The sequence below is a fragment of the Nycticebus coucang genome, chromosome 1 (genome assembly GCF_027406575.1).
Source record: "Nycticebus coucang isolate mNycCou1 chromosome 1, mNycCou1.pri, whole genome shotgun sequence".
In the NCBI taxonomy this organism is placed as follows: domain Eukaryota; kingdom Metazoa; phylum Chordata; class Mammalia; order Primates; family Lorisidae; genus Nycticebus; species Nycticebus coucang.
The window spans coordinates 66,562,604-66,583,713 of NC_069780.1; the positions used below are offsets into that span (position 1 = coordinate 66,562,604).

A 21,110-nucleotide genomic window follows, 5' to 3' on the forward strand; every position below is an offset into this window, starting at 1 on the left:
GAGAAGTCTAAGAGCCGCGGTAGGAGATTCCACACCAGCTCTGCGCGTGCCGACGTTGCCAAGGAAACCGTGAGGGCATCCCTAGGGCAACACAACTCGACCTCCCTTCAGCGTTAGCAATAGGTGGAGCGCGGGCCAATCGGAAGAGGCCGGAGGGGCGGGGCGGACAGTGTCCGGGGAAGGCGGTCCCGCGGCCTCGCTCCCTGACTTCCGGGTCGCGGTGCTTGCAGGGAACGCTCCGCAAGTAGCGTCGTTTCCGTTGCCGGCTCTTTGCAGTTGGGGAAACCGAGGCAGCTTCTGCTCCTCCTAGTTCTCCGCTCCTGTGAGGTGGATGCTGTTTCTTTTCCTCTTGCCTTGTGCTGCTTAGGTGCGGCTGCGCTGAGAGTGCGCGGGCTGCGCGAGCCCAGCGGTGCGCTGCGAGAAATATGCGGAGCGCCTGCGTGGGCCCGGCTTTGTGCAAGCTTTCCCTCCCACTCGCGGGCAGCGCGCGATGGGGGCTCCGCGCAGCGACTCCCGCTGGGGTGCCCAGGCGCCGCGAGGCTTGGGTTTCCTCTACTTGGCAGTTCTGTTTCTTTTGTCCTGATGAGCGCGAACTCGGTGGTTTCCTTTTAAAGATACTGACCAGCCCAGCTGTGTTATGCACTGTTTTTGCACTCATCTGCGGGGATTTCGAGTTTGACAGTCCCTCAGGCCTAAATCCAGAGATGACGTGTCCGTGATAATGTTTAAGACAGGAAGGATGCACATTTTTTATGTTTGCCCCCCTTACTTGCATCTCTCCCTCCTCTCATTAAGAGGCTAAAGAATTTTCTTATGACATAAGATCCAGTTCATTGAGTGTGTAGTGGTGGGGTTTTTTGTTTTTTTCTTCTTAATTGCATTTCTGCCCTTCACCTATGGAACTGAAAAAAAAGAGTTAGCTAGGGTGCAATGTAAACTCCGTGTTCAACTTGTATATGACAGTTTGTAAGCCACAGGTCTTGTTTTTATTGGCTAGCATCACCTGACTGGAACAGCTGTAACGAAGAAGAGCGTATTCCTAACATAACAATTCTGATGTTGAGTATATTTTAACTGTTGCTTTGTTGGACCTCACTTGTTCTTCTTGAACGATTGAGCCCCAATTTTCAAAGAATGAGAAATTAAGATAGGACACTAAGCAATGAAATACAACTATTTTAGCAAAAAGTGCTGACCATGTTGCTGTCATTCTTTCAGGCCGTTAAATAGCTTGACTAAGTTTTGGTTTTTACACATTTTTAAAAAGTGATAAATTGCCCATTTGGCCAGCCGTCAACTAATCTAAGTGGTCTGTATTACATCAGATTTTGTTTTAGTAGATGCCTAATTAAACACTATCACAAAATAGACATCGGAATAATTGACTTTAGTATCATTTGAGATTTGATTGGATAAACTAATATTTTAAGTTTAAAATTTAATTTAAAATCATTAAGTTTGTCTCATATATTTCCTCTTCTAGGAAAAAATGTTTATTTCTTTGTGGGAGTTCTTCTATGGGCACTTTTTGCGATTTTGGATGAAATGGCTCTTACGACAGATGACTGGAAAGTGTGAATTGCAGCGAATTTTTGATACCTATGTGGGTGCACAGAGGACTCACAGGATAGGTAATGTAATTCATAAAAGAAAAATTGAGAACAGACTTTAACTCTGACTATTTCATCCCAATACTCACAGTGTCAGATGTACTTCTGTATCTTGATTAAGTCACTTAAAATGAGTCTTACTTTGAATCCTTCTAGTTCTAAAATTGTATGATGTTATAGAAAAAGAAAGTGATTATTTAAGTCCTTATGTGTGCAAAGAATTATCTGCTCTGGCTCTTTAAATTTATCAGTTTCTAGATTATAGTTGGAACTTGTTTTCTAGAGAAAAAGTTCTATATTCATCTAAACCTTTTGAAATTTTCTCTCAAAGGATGGGAAGAAACAATGTCTTGACCTAGATTCATTTTTATACTTAGCATCCTTCAACAGTCTTTTAATTTCTTATTCAGTTTCTTTATTTGTGAAAGGACAGTACTTAGGTATTCAGGGGTCTCTAGGAAAGATTAGACTCAAAATCTTCACTGTCCAATACTGTAGCCAGTAGACATATATATCAAACACTTGAAATGTGGCTAGTCTGAATTGAGATGTGCTATAAGTGTGGTATACACTGGATTTCAAAGAACAGTGCCGCTCTATTACCCTCTAAAATACATCACTTTTTCAATGCATAATGGAAAATATTGCTGTAGCTTAGAACAGATGAATAACCAATGTAGGGTGTGAAGTCACTTCTTTTCAGACATGGTAAGGAAGGCCAGGGAAGTGACTTAGCTAAAGCTCTCTGTGTTAAATAGAAAATAGTGAATTAGCCAGGTCTTTTCTGTGTGTTGACAAGTGTGCTTCTCCTAAGAAACCAACCCCCGTAAGGCTGGGGGAGTGAGGTGTTGCCAATCTGAACATGTATCCAAGGCAACACTGAAGAATGACAGATAGAAGCTGCCTTAAGGGCAGCTGGATGATTAAGTTTAATTGCTTTCCTGGTTTTCTTACAACTTCATGGCTGACTTAAATTATTGCCTGCCCTTTTGATTTGCCCCTTTGACTACTTAGAAGAACAAAGTACATTTTGATAAGAATCTGTGCAGGCTACACTAGCTACTGTTTTCTAGAGTAGCAGAATCTATGTTTAGACTTTATTGTATGGCTAAGGCATTTTTCTTGAATTTTCAAATTGTTGAGAAAAAGGAGAGGATTTGCAGCTGGGTTGGAAAAAAAAATTTAAATAAACCAATAAAAATGCTTTTGTCATTCTTGAAACAGAGGCCAAGAATGGAGAAACTATTTTGCTATTTATCTGTTTTAAGCAGTGTTTTTCAAACTTTTTAGTCTCATAGCACACTTGAACCTCTAGTTAAACTTTCACAGCACACTTAAATTATGTTGATCAAAAAAGAGTAAAAATAATAAAAAAAGAATACACTTATGTTCTTTGAACTTCTTTCAAAAATAATTTAATTATATTTTAAAAATTTTGTGGCACACCTAAGATCTTCTCATGGCATACCAGTGTGCCACCGTGTACTGGTTGAACATCACTGGCCAGATAATCTAAGGTGTTTGCTTTTTTCTTTTACAATTCAGTTGCTATCACATCAAATCTAAACATTTACTCAGGCTAACAAATGAAGAAAACGTAATACAAAACGTTGTTGCTGCAGTCTTGAAATGAGTTTTTAAGGGCTATTCTGAGACAGGCACAAATGAATTTGCTGTGGTTGGTAGATTCCTTGAGGGTCTGCACAGAAACAGATGACCCTAGGTTATGAGGTTGGACTCACCTCTTCGGCTTGTTATGCTTTGTTTGATTGAAGTATTTGGAATCATATCTGTGTCATTCTGTGAGTTTACATTTTAAAATGTTCACTGTGTTATTCATGTAGAAATTATATCTCCTATAACTATTCAAGTGATTTATTATTGGTATTATATTTTTTGTATTTGTGGAGTAATTCATAAATAGCATATAAGTAATATTCTTTTTTTTTTAATTCCAGAAAATTCCTTGACATACTCCAAGAATAAGGTAGGATCATATTAAGGTGATAATTCTAGAAATAGAATTATCTGAGCATATTTTTCCTTTAAAGAAATGTTTCAGTTTTAGATTTATTTTTGAGGTTCTACTAGAAGAGTTTTCGCTCTAAAGAGCATTGAGTATAATTTTCCTTCTTTAGAAATACTATACTGTTTTCGGGCAGCGCCTGTGGCTCAGTCGGTAAGGCGCCAGCCCCATATACCGAGGGTGACGGGTTCAAACCCGGCCCCGGCCAAACTGCAACCAAAAAATAGCCGGGCGTTGTGGTGGGCACCTGTAGTCCCAGCTACTCGGGAGGCTGAGGCAAGAGAATCGCTTAAGCCCAGGAGTTGGAGGTTGCTGTGAGCTGTGTGAAGCCACGGCACTCTACTGAGGGCCATAAAGTGAGACTCTGTCTCTAAAAAAAAAAAAAAAGAAATACTATACTGTTTTCAAAAAACTTTTTCTGTATGTATTTTTCATGCACAAAGAAGGGATTTGAATAATTATTTATCTGAGGTTTTATTTATTTTGCCTTGAGTTGATTGCTTTAGAGAGAAAGCCTTCTTGTAGACCGTGTCCTTAGGATAGATTATGTGAGAGAAAAACAAGTAATTTTCCAAATAAGTCAGCTTGGCACCTGTAGCTTAGTGGCTAGGGCACCGGCCACATACACTGAGACTGGCAGGTTTGAACTTGACCCAGGCCTGCCAAACAACAGTGACAACTACAACAAAAAAATAGCGGGGCATTGTGGCAGGCGCCAGTAGCCCCAGCTACTTGGGAGGCTGAGGCAAGAGAATTGCTTAAGCCCAAGAGTTTGAAGTTGCTGTGAGCTGTGACGCCATGACACTCTACCGAGCATAACAGTAAGACTCTGTCTCTACAAAAAAAATAAAAATAAATAAATATAAAATAAGTCATACTCATGTTATATATTAATCAGCATTTGCTAGTAACATACTATTAGAAAATCTCAGGGGCATAAGTCAATATGTTATTTCTAATATATCTGTGGGTCAGCTGTAAATGCTCTTCCTTGAGCTGGTGCCAAATTCAGGTATATTCCTTTCATTTCTTCTGGGTTCCAGGTTTGTGGGGGGTGGGAACAGTATGTAGCTGCTAGATGTTCTCACAGTGGAAAACTGAAAGCCCAACCCCACAGACATATTTAAATCTCTTTGTGTGTGTCTTATCTATTAGCATCCCATTAAGTGGCCAACCTTAAGTCAAGGGGTGGAGAAAATTGTTATACCTGCCATATAATTCAATTATAAGGCAGTGAAAAAAAGTTAGGACCAATGACTCAGTCTTCAACATGCTGTTACTTCCCTATAGTAATTCACAATTTGTTATATATGTGTAGATTATTTGGTGTAGCAAAGATTGAATATGGTCACTAGACAATTGTTTAAAATCCCTTAACAGATCACAACCAATATTAAGCAACAACAAAATGAATAGAATAGAATAGAAAATATTTAGAAATCATTGGTCATAATAAGGTTAAATATTGTTTTAGTAAAGTTTCATTTTAGTTATGTAGGGGTGTGTGCACCTCTGTATATTTTAGATATTCATACCAATGTTTGTACTTGGTCATGATGCAAAATGTGGATCAGGATCAAAAATTGTTGACTTGTTACTCTCCAGTCATATTGATATTACAGATTAATGCCAGGAACAAAAGGACCTAGTTGAGTGTTGTAAGCATGTCTGTTATGTCCTAGAATGACCTATAAAATAGAGGCTTTACTGATTTAGTTACAATGTTTTATTTACAAATAGTATATACAAGAATAACTCATGCATAATGATTATTAGAGGGAGGAGTCCAGAGTTCTCTCTTTTGTTCAGAAGTATTAGAGAGTGATTAATATATTTTTTAAAATGAGAATGCAAGGGACATGTTAGTTTTAAGAACTCTAGTGCTTCTCAGATCCATTCAAGGACTGGAATGATTACCATATAGCATTTCATCGTTTCTTTGGGATACACCAAAGAAGTAAAGGTTGATATTGAATATAATTATAAATAGGAGTTTTAGAGAAGGAAAAGGTAAAAGTGACTAGAATATTTTGGACTTTATGGTAGTTGTTACAAGATAAGAAAAAGAAAATGTTCACTATTTTTTTTTTCTTATTTCCTTGCTTATTTTTAATTTTTATTTCTTTGCTTGTTGTTGTTGTTGTTGTTGCTGTTGTTGAGACAGAATCCCACTCTATGCCCTGAGCAGAGTGCAAGGGCGTCATAGCTCACTTCACTTCACTTCACTTCAACCTCAGGCTGGGGATCACTGCCTCAGCTGCTCGGATTATAGGCACTCACAGCAGCACCTGGTTGGGTTTTTTTCCTTTTTTTTTTCTTTTTATGAGTCAGGGTCTCATGATTACTTTAAGTGAACTTTTTAATAGCCAGAAAATGTATTTAAAAAATAGTGAACAGGGCGGTGCCTGAGGCTCAAAGGGGTAGGGCACTGGTCCCATATGCCAGAGGTGGCGGGTTCAAGCCCAGCCCTGGCCAAAAACTGCAGTGAACAAAATATCATAATTGTATTCTTATGATTTCATTATTAAAAATCTGTGTTTTATAGGGCATACTACAAAAAGAATGGTCAAAAAATGAGTAGTTAAATACTGAATTAAATCACCAATGCTTTGTTCTCTGGGAATTTTAAAATGTAAGGCAGCCTTTAATAAACAGAGGAAGGCTTATCAATTGAAATGTAATTTAAGTGTATTTTACACCTCATTTGTATAGTCCACTTACTTTGGAGACTAAAATCTAATTCTCATTTTATGATATTTTGTTCACTTGATCTACTCTTTCATTGTATGAAAACAGTCTCATGTGTACGTATTCAAAAAATGAGATTTTAAATACCTAATCTTTAAGTATATAACAACATAGGCATTATAGTTCAAAATAAAGCATTCACATTTGTGGTGAGGTGCACAAAGATTTGCTTGCATAGTGAAATGTGTATTGCCTGTAAATATGTGCTATTCACATAGTTTATAATCTACAATCAAGGTAGGTGTAATATAAAAGACTGCATTAATTTTATTCCATGAAATAATTGTTTTATAATGAATTCATATGCATAAACTTAATATTTTCCTGTAAAATATATGTGATTAATATATATTGGTCTCCCATTCTTTATTATCACTTATTTTTTCTTTAGTTAAAAAATAAAAAAATGCCTGAGAAAATGTTCTTTTAGAACATGTGCTTACATGGTTTGTTAAAAAAGTTTTAGAATAACTATCCTAAGAAATTCTTTAAGTGTTATAGATTCAAGTATTGAAGATATCTCCAAAGTAGTTCGATACGTGAGAACTTAGAAAATGTTGAAATGAGTTATATTTCTCTCTAGCCTGTTAATTTTCTATATGATGAGGAACTAAAAACTTAGCAAAAGATTTGAAAAATGGATAAAAAAGCAGTACCCAGCTAACTGTATGCTATTTTAAGAAACATACTCTAAATATAAAGACAAAAATAAATAGAAAGTAAGCACCAAAAAGCTACTGTGGCTTTTAGAAGACATAAATTGGAAGTATTACCAGAGATTAAACCTTTTTTTGGTGACAGTTAAAGGGTTAATTTGTCAAGAAAATATGTATGTGCACTCATTAAACAAGCTCCCAAATATGTGGAGCAAAAACTGACACAACTGAAAGGAGAAGTATATGTATCCACAGTTGTACCTGGAATTTTAGCATACCTCTTTCAATAATTGCTAGAATAACACGACTCTCCAGAAATATAAGGATATATAGGATTTGAATAGTGCTATCAACATCTTGACCTAATTAACATTTATAGAATGCTATATTCAACAATTGCAAAATGCATGTTTTGAAGTACACATGAAAAACATCATACAGATAGATTGTATGTTGGGTCTTTGAATACATCTCAGAATTTTTTTTTAATTGTTTGGGATTCATTGAGGGTACAAAGAATTAGGTTGCACTGATTGCATTTGCCAGATAAAGTCCCTCTTATAATTGTGTCCTGCCCTCAAAAGGTGTGCCATACACCGTGACCAACATTGCCTTCCCTCCTCCCCTCTCCCAGTTCCCTGATTCCCCTACCCCTCCCTTGTATTAGCTCATCTACTGCTTTCATATTAGAATTGAGTACATTGGATTCTTGCTTCTCCATTCTTGTGATGCTTTACTAAAAAGAATGCGTTCCAGCTCAATCCAGGTTAATACCAAAGAAGTAAAGTCTCCATCTTTTTAGTGACTGAATAGTATTCCATGGTATACATATTCCGCAGCTTATTAATTGATTCCTGGTTTGGTGGGCATTTAGGTTGTTTCTACATTTTGGTGATTATAAATTGAGCTGTGATAAACAGCCTAGTACAGATGTCCTTATGATAAAAGGATTTTTTTTCTTCTGGTAGATGCCTAGTAATGGGATTGCAGGATCAAATGGAAGGTCTAATTTGAGTTCTTTGAGGAGTCTCCATGCTTCCTTCCCAAAAGGTTATATTAGTTTGCAGTCTCACCAACAGTGTAAAGTGTTCCTTTCTCTCCATAGCCATGCCAGCATCTCCAGCTTTGAGACTTTGTGATGTGGGCCATTCTTACTGGAGTTAGATGATATCTCAGGGTAGTTTTGATTTGCATTTCTCTAGGTTTCAAAGTATTAAACTTACACAGAGCATGTTCCAATCTTGGGTTCACTTGTAAATTCTTAACCAAACATTTAAGAAAAGAAATAATTAAATGGGAACCATTGAACAGTATTGGTGTTTACAAAATGCTTTTCTGCAACAATGTTTTTCCTAACTACTATTATTGCATGCATTTGGGTCACCCTGCTGGACTAAATTTATATGTATCTTAATGTTTTATGGTTATACTCTAATATTACTGAGAATAAAGTGCATAAACTAAAAAAAAAAAGAAAAAGAAATAAGAATAAAAAGAAAGGTTTACCATTACTTAAGCTTCTAGAAAATAAAATAGAAACACATTTATAATGCCAGCATAACTCTGATACTAAAACCAAACATGAACCATATAATAAATTAAAATTAAAATTCAATATCCTTCATGAATAAATGCAGAAATCCTGAACAAAACATTAGCAAATTGATACCATAATACATAAAAAGGATAATACACCATGATTGAGTCTTCTAAATTAATGGATGTAATTTGCCACATCACAGTAAATCAGAAAAATATCATTTCAGTAGATACTAAAAAACTGTCTTTGTACTTCAGTACTTATTCATGATTAAAAACTCCTAACTAACAATATATATGCACGCACTTGGAAAAATGCTTAGCATTATTAGTCATATAAGCCACAATGAGAAGTAGTACATATACACCCACTAGAATGAGGTCCTAAAATTACCTAAATGAAATAGACGAATCAATGTTGGTGAATACCAGTTGGAGTATCAGATGGTATTATCACATTGGAAAATGGTTTTGGTAGTTCTGTTAAAAACTGAATATATTTATCCTATACGTGATATCTTAGCAGTTTTACTCTTAGTTATCTATTTAAGTTGTCTATTTAAGAGAAATGAAGATATATATTTATGAAAATGAAATAAAGAATGTTCATGACAGCTTTGTTCATAATAGCCTCAAACTGGCAACAGTGCAGATGCCCATACCCAGGAGAATGAATAAGGATTGAAGTATATTCATACAGTGGAACTCAACAATCAAAAGTAACAAATTATAGAAATGAGCAAGAATGCAGCTGACTCTTAGAAACCTATGTTGAGGGAAAGAAGCTAGACACAAAAGAGTATGCTTCATTACTATGTTTATGTGCACTGAGCTGTGGTGATAGAAATCAGAACAGTGGTTGCTTCTTGGAGGAAGGATTGATTGGGAAGGGGTATAAGGGAACTAACTTTCTGGGATGATAGAAATGTTCTGTATCTTGGTAGGCGTGTGAATTACTGCATGTATCCATTTGTCAAAAGCGATGACATGGAATATGTAACATCTGTACTGTTCACTGTATTATGTCCCAATTTTTAGAAAAGTAATGGAATAAATAGTATACACAGGACAGTGTACACTAGAAATGGTTTCTAGTTTATATATGCTGGATAAATTCATTTAGTTAGTCATTAATAATATGTTTAACAAAGTTTTGAGCATAAATCCCTAACCAATGTGCTGTACTCATCTCAGGGCATAAGAGTAAATAGGAGAGAAAAATGCTGGTGGAGAACATAGAATGTAAACAAAATACAGTATGGTAATGGCCTCTTACTGAGGTATGAATATAAACAGAAGTAGTTAACGCCAAGGCTGAGGAAGGCTTCACAGAGGAGGTGATGTTGAACTGTTTTTTTTAATGTTTTAGACATGTGTAATACATACTTTCACTACTGCTGGTATCTAAGCTTCAAGACATTTCTTGTAGCCATATTATCTTAGGATTTGACAAACTAGACCTTGTTCACCACACCTGTATCTTTACTGATTATTCGAATGCTTGATCATTTTATTCTCACCTTTTAATTTTCTTTGATAATTTTCTTTTCATCTTTTAATTTTCTCTGGGGACATTCTCTCTCTGTCTCTAATAATTTTATGCATCGCTTCATATCTCTTACTGAAATGGTTCATTTGCTTAAAGTTTTCATCTGTTTATCTTCATTTGTTGGATAATTGTCAGTGATCTGTTATATTCAGGATATAAAAAGATGCACTAGAGACAATCTCGAGGAAATGTCCACTTAATTTATAAAAATAACTAGAATATGGTTAGAGTCCTAGAAAAGACTATAGATAAATTATTAATGGGAATTCTAAGAGAGGAGAAGTTATTTCCACTTTGATAGAATCAGGGAAAGTTTCCTGGACCAGGTATTTGAAATAGCTTAAAAATGGTATGGTATGTTGAGAGATTGAGGAAAGGAGCATTGTAGATGAAAGGCCCAAGATAAACAAAGGCACAACTCCAGATATAATTGAAGTGTTTTGCATAGAGCAAAAAGCGTATCAGAGAGGATTTTGATGTTACCTTATAGATGGATAAGCATTAAAGAAAGCTTTTAAGCTTAAGGAAGGCATAAACTTGCTTGTTAATTGAAAGGAAGGACCCGGTGGATCTTTATAGGACATACTTTTTAAGAAATCTGTTTTATATGCTACATAGAAAAAAGACTAGAAGGATATAAGCTGTTGAAAAATAAAAATGGACTACTATACCCCAAGGTCAGTAGCCCATGGCTGTGTAGCCAAAACTTAAGTTATCCTGATTTCCTTGAAATACCAGCTCAAATCATAAATGAAACACAAAACATAAGCTTTATGTTCTCATCAGCATGATTTAATGAAATTAAACCAACAAGCTGTAGATAAGCTAGCTTACACAGTTTCTGTTTATATTAAAAAGAATGTTAATGTTTAAACAACTAACACTAAAAAGGTCAAAATACTTCCCTTCATTAGCTTTATAGTGCTAGAACTGCCTTAAAGGAGCCTTCTTAGCATTTTGAATCACAGTCTTCTGGTTTGTGAGTTGTTTTGTGCATACAGGAGACTTCTACAGTTTGAAAATTTGATCTGATTTTATTTTTGACAATGCTGATTTGTTACCAGCTGTAATTATAGATTAAGATTTCTTCTTTGTGCTCTTATGCATTTAAATTTTTCAAAAATACTGCATTTAAATTATTATACATTTTTACTTTTTTTTTTTGTTGGAGACAGAGTAAGACTCCATTTCCTGGCTAGAGTGCAGCGGTGTGGTCCCAGCACAAACTAAAACTCCTGGGCTCAAGCAATCCTCTTGCGTTAGTCTCCTTAGTAGCTGGGAATATACCCAGCTAATTTTTCCACTTTTTGTATAGACAGGGTCTCGCTTTTGCTCATGCTGGTCTTGAACTCCTGCCCTCAATTGATCCTCCTGCCTCAGCCTCCCAAAGTGCCGGGATTACAGGCGTGAGCCACTGCATCTGCTTCATAAGCCCACTAAGGTCGCAGCTCATTTCCTAAGAATTTTTCAGCTGAGAATCTGTTGATTCTTAGTTAAGGATGCCTTCATCTGATAGATCATGCTTCTTCTCTTTTATTAAAAGACAAAACAAACAATATACACACATACACATATAATAGAATCTTCATAGTTGGCTGTCTTCCCTACATTGACCAGCTCCTTAAGTTTACCTAATTTTCATAGACTGGACGTGCACCACAAACAAACTGATCAACATACGGAGGTGGTCAACATAAGGATCCAGGCCTGCTATACTGACACTTACATGTGGTGTGTGTCTACTCCAGCATGTATATATACATATATACACACACATATACATATATATATATATATACACACATACATATGATTTTAGCCCTAGAGAAAATTTGAAAAACATTTGGTTTCTTTTGCATTTTAATATCTACTTTGTAAAATTGGTTAAATATCTCAAAATTGTTTTTTCAGCTAACATAATTTTTCTCATTCAGCTTTCTTTCATATAAACAGGTTTTACAGAAGGCAACACATATTGTCCGGAGTGATGTGGATAAGTATGTAGAAGATATAATGAAGGAAAAGAATATTAACTCTGAGAAGGATTCCAGGTGTGCTGTTTTTACATTCTTTTTTTTTTTTATTATGGCATTTATAGCCTGTGAGATGTAGAGATCACACACAGTTCCTAGTCCAGTACTAATGGCAGTGTACCATCATCCTTCAAGGTAACTTACTGTTACTTTCCCAAAATTAAATGACCTTGGCCACTGTGTCATTTTGTCCTTCAAAATTAAGTTCCTGGCTGGGCGAGGTGGCTCATGCCTATAATCCTAGCACTATGGGAGGCCAAGGCGGGTGGATTGCCTGAGCTCACAAGTTTGAGACCAGCCTGAACCAGAGCAAGACCCCATCTCTAAAATTAGCCAGGCATTGTGGTGGGCACCTCTAGTCCCAGCTACTTGGGAGGCTGAGGCCAGAGAATCACTTGAGTCCAAGAGTTTGAGGTTGCTGTGAGCTGTGAGCCATGGCACTCTACCGAGTCTCAAAAAAAAGAAAAAAGAACAGATAAAAAGGACAAATCCTTAGAATTGCAAAGGTTTCCATTCCTGCCCTCTTTCTAGGCCCTGTATCCTACATAATTTTTTATATAATGTTCTGTGTTTAAGGAGGCTCTTGGTGTGTTTGGATTAAACTGAAAGCCATGAAATGCTTTCTAAATAGACATGAACTATAAGCTGTGGAAAGTACTACTTTATTGCTTTAAGAAGGCATGATGTAAAAAAAAATACTTTTATCATTTTCAGTTTTAAAATCTGCATGAGGACATGCTTACTACAGATAACTGGTTATAAACAGCTCTATTCGGATGTAGAAAGTGTGAGGAAAAGGCCATATGATTCTGATAACCTGCAACATGAAGAGCTCCTCCTAAAGGTAATTTTTGTTTTCTTTGTTTAGAATTATTGAAATGTAGAAAAATAAATCAGACTTGAGCTGACTAAGGTCTGTGTGTAAATTCTAGAAGCCTACATAGTCATCCTGTTTCTTTGGCCCTTAAAGATACTTATTATGTTGAATTTTATTGATACGGAAAGATTTTTAGTTAATTATTTTTATAATTCTTCTGATAAGCATCATTAAATATAGTCAAATATTATTTTAATGCTTTTAATTCTAAAATAAAAAATTTATACATCTATAAAGGCAGATCTTTTCAACTGAAAAATGTATCTCCATAAGCTTCAGCTTTTCCTGCTATGTTAGACATTTCTTTTTTAGCTGCTCTCAAATTGTGAACATGGATGTCCCTTTTCAGATTATTATGTCAGATCCTTTTGGGACTTATGGAATGTTAATTGTCAAATAATGCCACAGTAGATTTAAATATTAAGAAAGTGAAAATTTAGAATTAGAATTTTCCTATTTCTTATTTCTGAAGTATGAAAGCATAAGACTCAGGAGGTGCCAAAATTAGAGAATCTTACACCTAGAGTGAGCTTTACAGATCATTTAGTCTTGTCCCTTTATTTTATGGATGAGGATTTAAAGTCTAGAGCAGATGGAGTGATTTGTCAGGGGTCCTCAAACTTTTTAAACAGGGGGCCAGTTCACTGTGCCTCAGACCGTTGGAGGGCCAGACTATAGTTAAAAAAAGAGAACTATGAACAAATTCCTATGCACACTGCACATATCTTATTTTGAAGTAAAAAAACAGAACGAGAACAAATACAATCACACCGCTTCATGTGGCCTGCGGGCCGTAGTTTGAGGACTCCTGCTTTAGGTACTAGAATGTTAGGGCCGGGGATAGAGCTGAGTCTCCTGCCCATCCTCTACATCTATTCCAGTTTTATTTAAAAATAGTTAAAGTTAAGGAAAATAGCACATTGAATTTGACGTTATGAATTTATTATAGCGAAAGTACTGCAGAAAGAAACATCAGTGATATCTAAGTAATAGTAAAAGATACAAGCTTAAAAAAAATAAAACTTTATTTTTCCAGGAAAAGTATAAAATACATACTTGACCTAATTTTACAATTGAGATAAAACTTGGCTGAGGGTAATAAAAATATGTATTTTAGTGGGCCAGTGTGTGGATTGAATTTTTATATTTAAAATGTTTAAAATAGTGCCTGACACTCACTGGGGATTAAGTGCTATTTCTATCCCCTCCTCCTCCTCATTCTTCCCTGAATTTCAGATCCTTGCTACACAATACCTTTTAGAGGGAATAAGATACAAGTCCTAGCATTCTAGTCAAGGAACTTTTTACCACGGTGATCCATTGTGAAATTTAGTTCTAGAGGTGGAGAGACAATTGGTAGTGACTTTCTCAGCCTCCACACGTACTCAGCAGTCTTACTGAGTTCCTACCTGAAGAGCTATGTGATCCATGTTGCTTTTTTTTTTTTTCCAAATATATTGGAATTTATTTTGTAGTATTCAAGCTGGGGTGATTGTCCCCTCCAGCATTGTATGACAATGGATCCAGTTATTTGGAGAAAATTGATTTCCCCACAGGGAATGTATATTATACCTAGAATCACAGCTAGAATCCTTAGTAAATGGAACAATATGGCCGGGCATGGCTCATGCCTTGTAATCCTAGCACTCTGGAAGGCTGAGGTGGGTACATCACCTGAGCTTACAAGTTTGAGACCAGCTGGAGCAAAAGCAAGACCCCCATCTCTAAAAATAGCTGGGTGTTGTGGGGTGCTTATAATGCCAGCTACTCGGAGGCTGAGGCAAGAGAATCACTTGAGCCCAAGAGTTTGAGGTTGCTGTGAGCCATGATGCCACAGCACTCTACGGGGGGCGATAACGTGAGACTCTGTCTCAAAAATAAAAATAAAAAAAAGGAACAATATGGTAAAATTCAGTTATTTGAAGCTTTTGCATAAAATTATCCTTTTCATTTTAATTGAGTCACATAAACACAGTATCAGGTGTTTACTAGGGTCACCATCTATTTTTTTATTTTATTTTATTTATTTATTTTTTTGCCTGGGGCTGGGTTTGAACCCATTACCGCTGGTATATGGGGTTGGCGCCCTACTCCTGTGAGCCACAGGTGCCACCCCCATCTGTTTGTTTTTTTTTTTTTATTTTCAACTTATTTTTTAGAGACAAGGTCTTGCTCTGTCATTCAGGCTGGAGTGCAGTGGCACATTCATAGCTTCCTACAACCTTGAATTCTGGGCCCAGGGGATCCTCCCGCTTCAGACTCCCAAGTTGTTAGGACTATAAGCATGTGCACTCACATTGGGTAATTTTTAAGTTTTTTTTTTTATTATTAAATCATAGCTGTGTACATTAATGCAATCATGGGGCACCATACACTGGTTTTATAGACCATTTGACACATAGTCCAAAGAGCACCTTCTCTAGTGTTAACTAGTGTTAAGTATGTAGATTTTCAAAGTTCCACCCAATGAAATTAGAATCTCCAAGGGTAGAACCCAGAAATTTGTTATATGTGCATATTAAATTTTAAGTATTAATGGTTTTATACTGTGGCTGTCACCACATCACTGAGGTCTTATCCTTGACATAATTAAACTTCTTGCTGAATTCATGGGGAGATGCTACTGTGAACAAATCACACGCGTTGGTAATGTAAGTAGGGACCAGATGAGACCTAGTCTAATGATTACACATATTTAGCTCCAGGTCCAGAGTTGACCCTGTTTTAAATCAAGGTCACAGATCTTCACGTTTTTAGGTAACAGGATACTCTTCTTATTTGGAATTATTTACTTAATAATGCCTGGAATGGTAGTGAAATGGGAAAAAAATGCAAGTATTTCTGTTTTGCAAATATTCACAGACTTTTTAAAGTCACCTTCTGTAAGTGTCTTTTGTTTGATGACTTGTATGGAATTTAGAAAATTAGTAACTTTTCTTAACTTTATTTTGCTTTTATTAGTTCGTTGGTATCTAACATTTGATAGCTATTCTTAAATCATCTTCATTCTTAAATATATTTATTTAAAAACAGCCATTTTTTTTAACTGAAAAATCTAAAATAATGATCATATAGGTTGGAATACAATCAGTATCATTTCTTCTTGGTTCCCTCCCTCAGGATTGTTTCTTTTTTCTGATTTAGGGACTAATCTTTTACCCTAACAATAGAGCCTTTTCAACCTTTTTTATCTTATGGCACACTTCAACCTATATTTAAACTTCCGTGGTACACTTAAATCATGTTGATCAAAAAAAAGCAAAAAAAGAATATACTTACTGTGCTTTGAATTTCTTTCAAAAATATTGTAATTAATGATCTTTAAAATTTCCACGGCACACCAGTTGAAAATCACTGGCCTATATAGTATGTAGTGCTTGAAGCAAGGGCCAAGAGCTTCAAATTCTGTGCTCTTCTCAAGCAAGCAGTTTACCAGTTCAGGTATATATATATGAATTAGTAACAAAGATATTTCATGGTTTTAGATTTCTGTGTATTATTTGTTAACCTTTTCCAAATCTATTCTTTTTTTTTTAAGAATCACTCTGTTGCCCAGGCTAGAGTGCAGCAGCATCATAACCGACTACAACCTGAAGCTCAGGCATAAGCGATCCTCCTGCCTCAGCCTCTGGAGTAGCTGGGATTACAGGCACATACCACCATAGCAGCCTGGCTAATTTTTCTATTTTTTAAAGAGACAGGATCTTGTTTTGCTCAGGCTCGTCTCAAACTTCTGAGTTCAAGTGATCCTCACATCTTGGCCTCTTGAAGTGCTAGGATTACAGGTGTGAGCGCCTGTGCCCAGCCTATACCAATCTTTTTAATTAGAATAAATGCCCTATATTTGGGGGATAATTGAAAAGTTTTCTAAAATATTTAGAAATATGAGTCTTTGTTGAACCTATCTATGTTTTGTTCTACAAAGTTGTTTTGTTCAAAGCATTCAATTACTCATTATATGTGGGTATAAGCTATGAGAAGGAATATGTCTTAGTAAACTAAGAACATCACTATTATTTGTAATATAGAAGCTTTTTTGTACAGCTTTGGAATCTTCTAATGCCAACGGAAAAGTTGAAGGCCAGAATCTCCAAGCAGTGGGCTGACATTGGTTTCCAGGGTGATGATCCCAAAACAGACTTCAGAGGCATGGGCATACTGGGATTAATCAATCTTGTGTAAGTGAAAACATACTTTCTTCTCTGAATGAAATTACATGAAATCTCCAATCTAGTTAAATTCTAATAAGAATTAATGTAGCTGTCTCATACTCTTAATACCTCAGAACTTTAATAGCTTCGGTGCTAGAAGTATTCGCTAATGTGCTGTCAACAGTACGAAGGCATGAAAATACACTTGTGTGTGTGATGTCTTTAATTACCAATGCTTTCTTCTGTGTCTTTCTGATCTTCTCTCTGATACCTCTTAAAGAATTATGCACACGTTTTCTTACTATTTTTATCCTCTTGCTTCTCTCTGGGCTCTCTGATTCTGTTTTGGGGAATATAATCAGGTAAGATAATAATAAAGTTTCCTCAGATATATTCTTCACCACTTGTGACAACTGTCTAAATCCCTGACTTTTCATATAGGCTACTCTGTGGATGGACTCTTTCTCCTTTATCTTCTTTAATACCTCTGAGTAGGTACATAAATGAAATCCCAAAATAGGTTAACTCAAGTAATAATTGATAGCCTGGAAGATTAATTTCCTCCTATAAGGATATGCCAATGTACAGATTCTAGTCTATGAATTGTGATTTACAGATTGAATGGAAACCTAACCATTGAAGTGTAGGTAATTCTTATTGTGAAAAAAATTAATCCTAAAATTAAGCTTAATTGAGTTAATACTGAAAAAAAATTTAGGTCCCAATATAGATAAGGCTATTTTGGAGGAAATTAGAAGACATTATGGTAGGATTTCAATATGCACAATTTTTTTCCAGTTACAAAAGTATTTAATTTCCTGTAATACCTAAATTTATAGACATTAAAGTTTGTTAGAGTAATTCTGCTCCCAGGGATAAACGAAACTATTATGTTAAAAAATACTAATTATAAAAAGTATTCCCAGCATTGTCCAGAAGAGAAATTAATTTAGCATAAAGTTAAAATAATTTAATAGGATTTGATTCTAGACTGTGGTTAGTGGTACTAATAGACCTTTACATGACTTACCTATTTCACTCTATTTAGAGCTAGCATCAGCTGTGAAAACTAACCAGCATTCACATATATTAATAACTATTTTGTGGTTATAATGGTGTTTATCATTTTGTGTATAGAGCTATGACACTAAGGATCAAGTATATAGTCAAGAAACAGGCATGTTGTTAAAATGCCCATATGTAATTTATTTTTTAAAATTTCTTGGCCTTTGTCATGTAATCTCTTGAGATATTCTCTTGCCTTGAAGCATAGCTGGTGGTTTGATAAATAACAAGGCTTCAGGTAAATGAATGCTGAGGAGGGTACAGAGAAAGAAAGGATGTTGTACAAAGAATGAATTCAAGAGAGATTGAAGAACTCTAAACAGATGAAAAATAGAAAACAGCAAAGTAGAAGAATATGCAAGTTAAGGGCAAAAATGTATGTAGGAAGGAAGGGACGGAAGTAAAGTATAGGAAGGAAGGAACAGGAAAAAAGGAAGAAGGGAAGGAACTTAATGTAGATTATTGTAAAAAATAGTTTTATTTATTGTGTAGATGTTTATTTTTTATGATTAGATAATGTTAAGATAGGAGTTAACTAAGGAAATTTAGCATAGAAATCAAAAGCTGCTCTGTATTGCAGGTTGAATATTTTAATGATAGTTGGGCTCGTAAAATGTAATACTGAATTATATCAGGAGTTCTATATACAAAAATCAAATATAAATAGACTACTAGGGCATTTTAGAGTCAATCCAAGGAGAAGGTCAGAAATTAGAGTACTTGGGAAAACACTGCACTAAGCACTACTTTGTTTCTATTCGGGAGATCCCTAGTCAGGCTCTGATGAAAGTTTGCATATTTTCTTCCCAGAAAATGTATACACAAAAAAATTTGTACATAATTTAAGGTGGTTCATGGATCCCCTTTCATTCATAAATGATCCTTCCTTCGTGAGTTTCTAAGTTAGCCCCTGGTGTAATGGGTTGAAAATTAGAGCCAATGAAGAAAAATGAAATGTAGAGTATTATTCTATGGAAGAAAATTATAAAGGGAAGAGTTAGCTTAATGAAAATTTAAATGATTGTTCCCTCTAAAATTTAAGCCACAGATATTAATTTTTTATTTTGCTTATCTTCATGTCAACATCCAGCCAGTTACCGTGTGTGTATACGTGTGTGCGTGTGTATGTGTGTACCAGTGCATTTTGAGGTGATCCAAATGTTGAACAGATTTGGTCCCTTAACAACTCAAGGAGTTTGTGTTAGTACGGGCCTAAAGAAGGTATGAACCTATAGATAGTTTTATATACATTACTCTTGTACCTACGAATACTTTGTTTTATGGCTAGTTATTTTAGTTATACTACTGATCGAGGAGGTTTTGTGGTACAAAAGAAAAGCTATTGACTTTATTCTGATTGCACTGCACCGCAGACATAGGTTATAGAAGAAGGAATAAGCATGGGTGAAAGAAAGAGTGGCCTACCAGGTGCATATTGACTATTTCATAGAAATGAAACAAGCAAGTAAACAAAAAGAACTCTATAGATTTGTTTGTTGTTTTTTTTTTTAATTAAGTAGGCAGTCTCTTTTTAGATGATCTGTTTGTTAAAATACTTTACAGGCTTGCCAAGGGTCATGTTGTGTACTAGACAGGCCTTTAATCTCTAGGTAACTCAGTATTAAATTTTGACTCGGAAGCATTTGTGAATCACTGAAGTGGTTTGAGATCGAGAAGGGGATCATTGTGGCCATGTCAGGGCTATTGTTTTCTTTTGTCTTTTTTTTTTTTTTTTAATTTCAGAGTATTAGGTGGTACATGTTTTATTTACATACTTTTGTTTTTGCATAAATTAAGTCAAAGTTATAAGCATGCCCGCAACCCAGACCATGTGCACCATACCCAATAGGTGTGAATTTACCCACCCCTCTCTCCCCACTCTCCCAGGTCGATTTTCATTGAGGTTCACTTCCATATGTGTACTTAAGTGTTGATCAGTTCCAACCTGGTATTGAGTACATGTATTTGTTTCTCCAATCCTGTGAAGTGTCACTTAAAAGAATAGTCTCCAGTTCCATCCAGATTGTCACAAAGGATACTAACACACCATTTTTCTTTATGGCTACATATTCCCTTCTATTTTTTTCTTCTTAGAAATCCATGAATGAAGGATCACTTATGAAAGAAAGGGGATCCGTGAACAACCTTAAATTATGTTCAGATTTTTTGTGTATACATTTTCTGGGGAGAGAATATGCATATACCACATTTTATTAATCCCTTCAGTTATTGGTGGGCACCTGGGTTGTTCTATATCTTTGCAATTATGAATTGTGCTGCTATAAACATTCATGTGCGGGTGTTCTTTTTATTAAATAACCTTTTTATCTTTGGGGTATATACCCAGCAGTGGGATTGCTAGGTCAAACGGTAGGTCTAATTTAAGTTCTCTGAGGTATCTCCATGAGATTTTCCATAGAGCTACATAGGACTATTTATTTTAAAAGTGGTTTTGGGAATTGGTTCTGGATATCTTAAATTTGAATAATGTATGTTCATTTCATTATTTTTCTTAAATTTTTTTAGGTATTTCAGTGAAAAGTACACCAATGAAGCTCATCAGATTCTTTCCCGTTCAAATCATCCAAAATTAGGGTAAGCTGGAGACACTAAAAAAACTTTAATCTCTTGAATTTAAGATGATTAGGTGAGTCAATAAATTTGAAGGTTTTTCTAGATATTTAATATTTCTTAAAATGAAATTATTTTAATTAATAAGGACTTTATAAAAGATATTATATTATGTAATACATTATTTTTAAGGAAAAGCCAATTTTGTATGTATGTCTTTTTTTTTTTCTTTTTGGAGACAGAGTCTCACTCTCTTGCCCAGACTAGAGTACAATGGTATATTCA

At 35.4% G+C, this 21,110-nt stretch overlaps 1 protein-coding gene across 3 annotated transcripts in view; it reads left to right on the top strand.

The window, feature by feature from the left end:
• Positions 1–200: 200 nt before the first annotated feature.
• Positions 201–21,110, top strand: part of ELMOD2 (ELMO domain containing 2) — a 28,362-nt gene continuing 7,452 nt past the window's right edge. Inside the window, exons 1-7 of one of the 3 annotated variants that reach the window (XM_053582018.1) lie at positions 201–327; positions 1,484–1,631; positions 3,569–3,597; positions 12,082–12,179; positions 12,876–13,005; positions 17,083–17,216; positions 20,781–20,849. In XM_053582018.1, the coding sequence (XP_053437993.1) occupies positions 1,490–1,631; positions 3,569–3,597; positions 12,082–12,179; positions 12,876–13,005; positions 17,083–17,216; positions 20,781–20,849 (602 nt within the window). In that variant the 5' untranslated portion in view covers positions 201–327; positions 1,484–1,489. Of the gene's footprint in view, positions 368–1,483; positions 1,632–3,568; positions 3,598–12,081; positions 12,180–12,875; positions 13,006–17,082; positions 17,217–20,780; positions 20,850–21,110 lie in introns of all 3 variants that reach the window. The other 2 variants (XM_053582038.1, XM_053582028.1) reach the window with 2 other exon arrangements.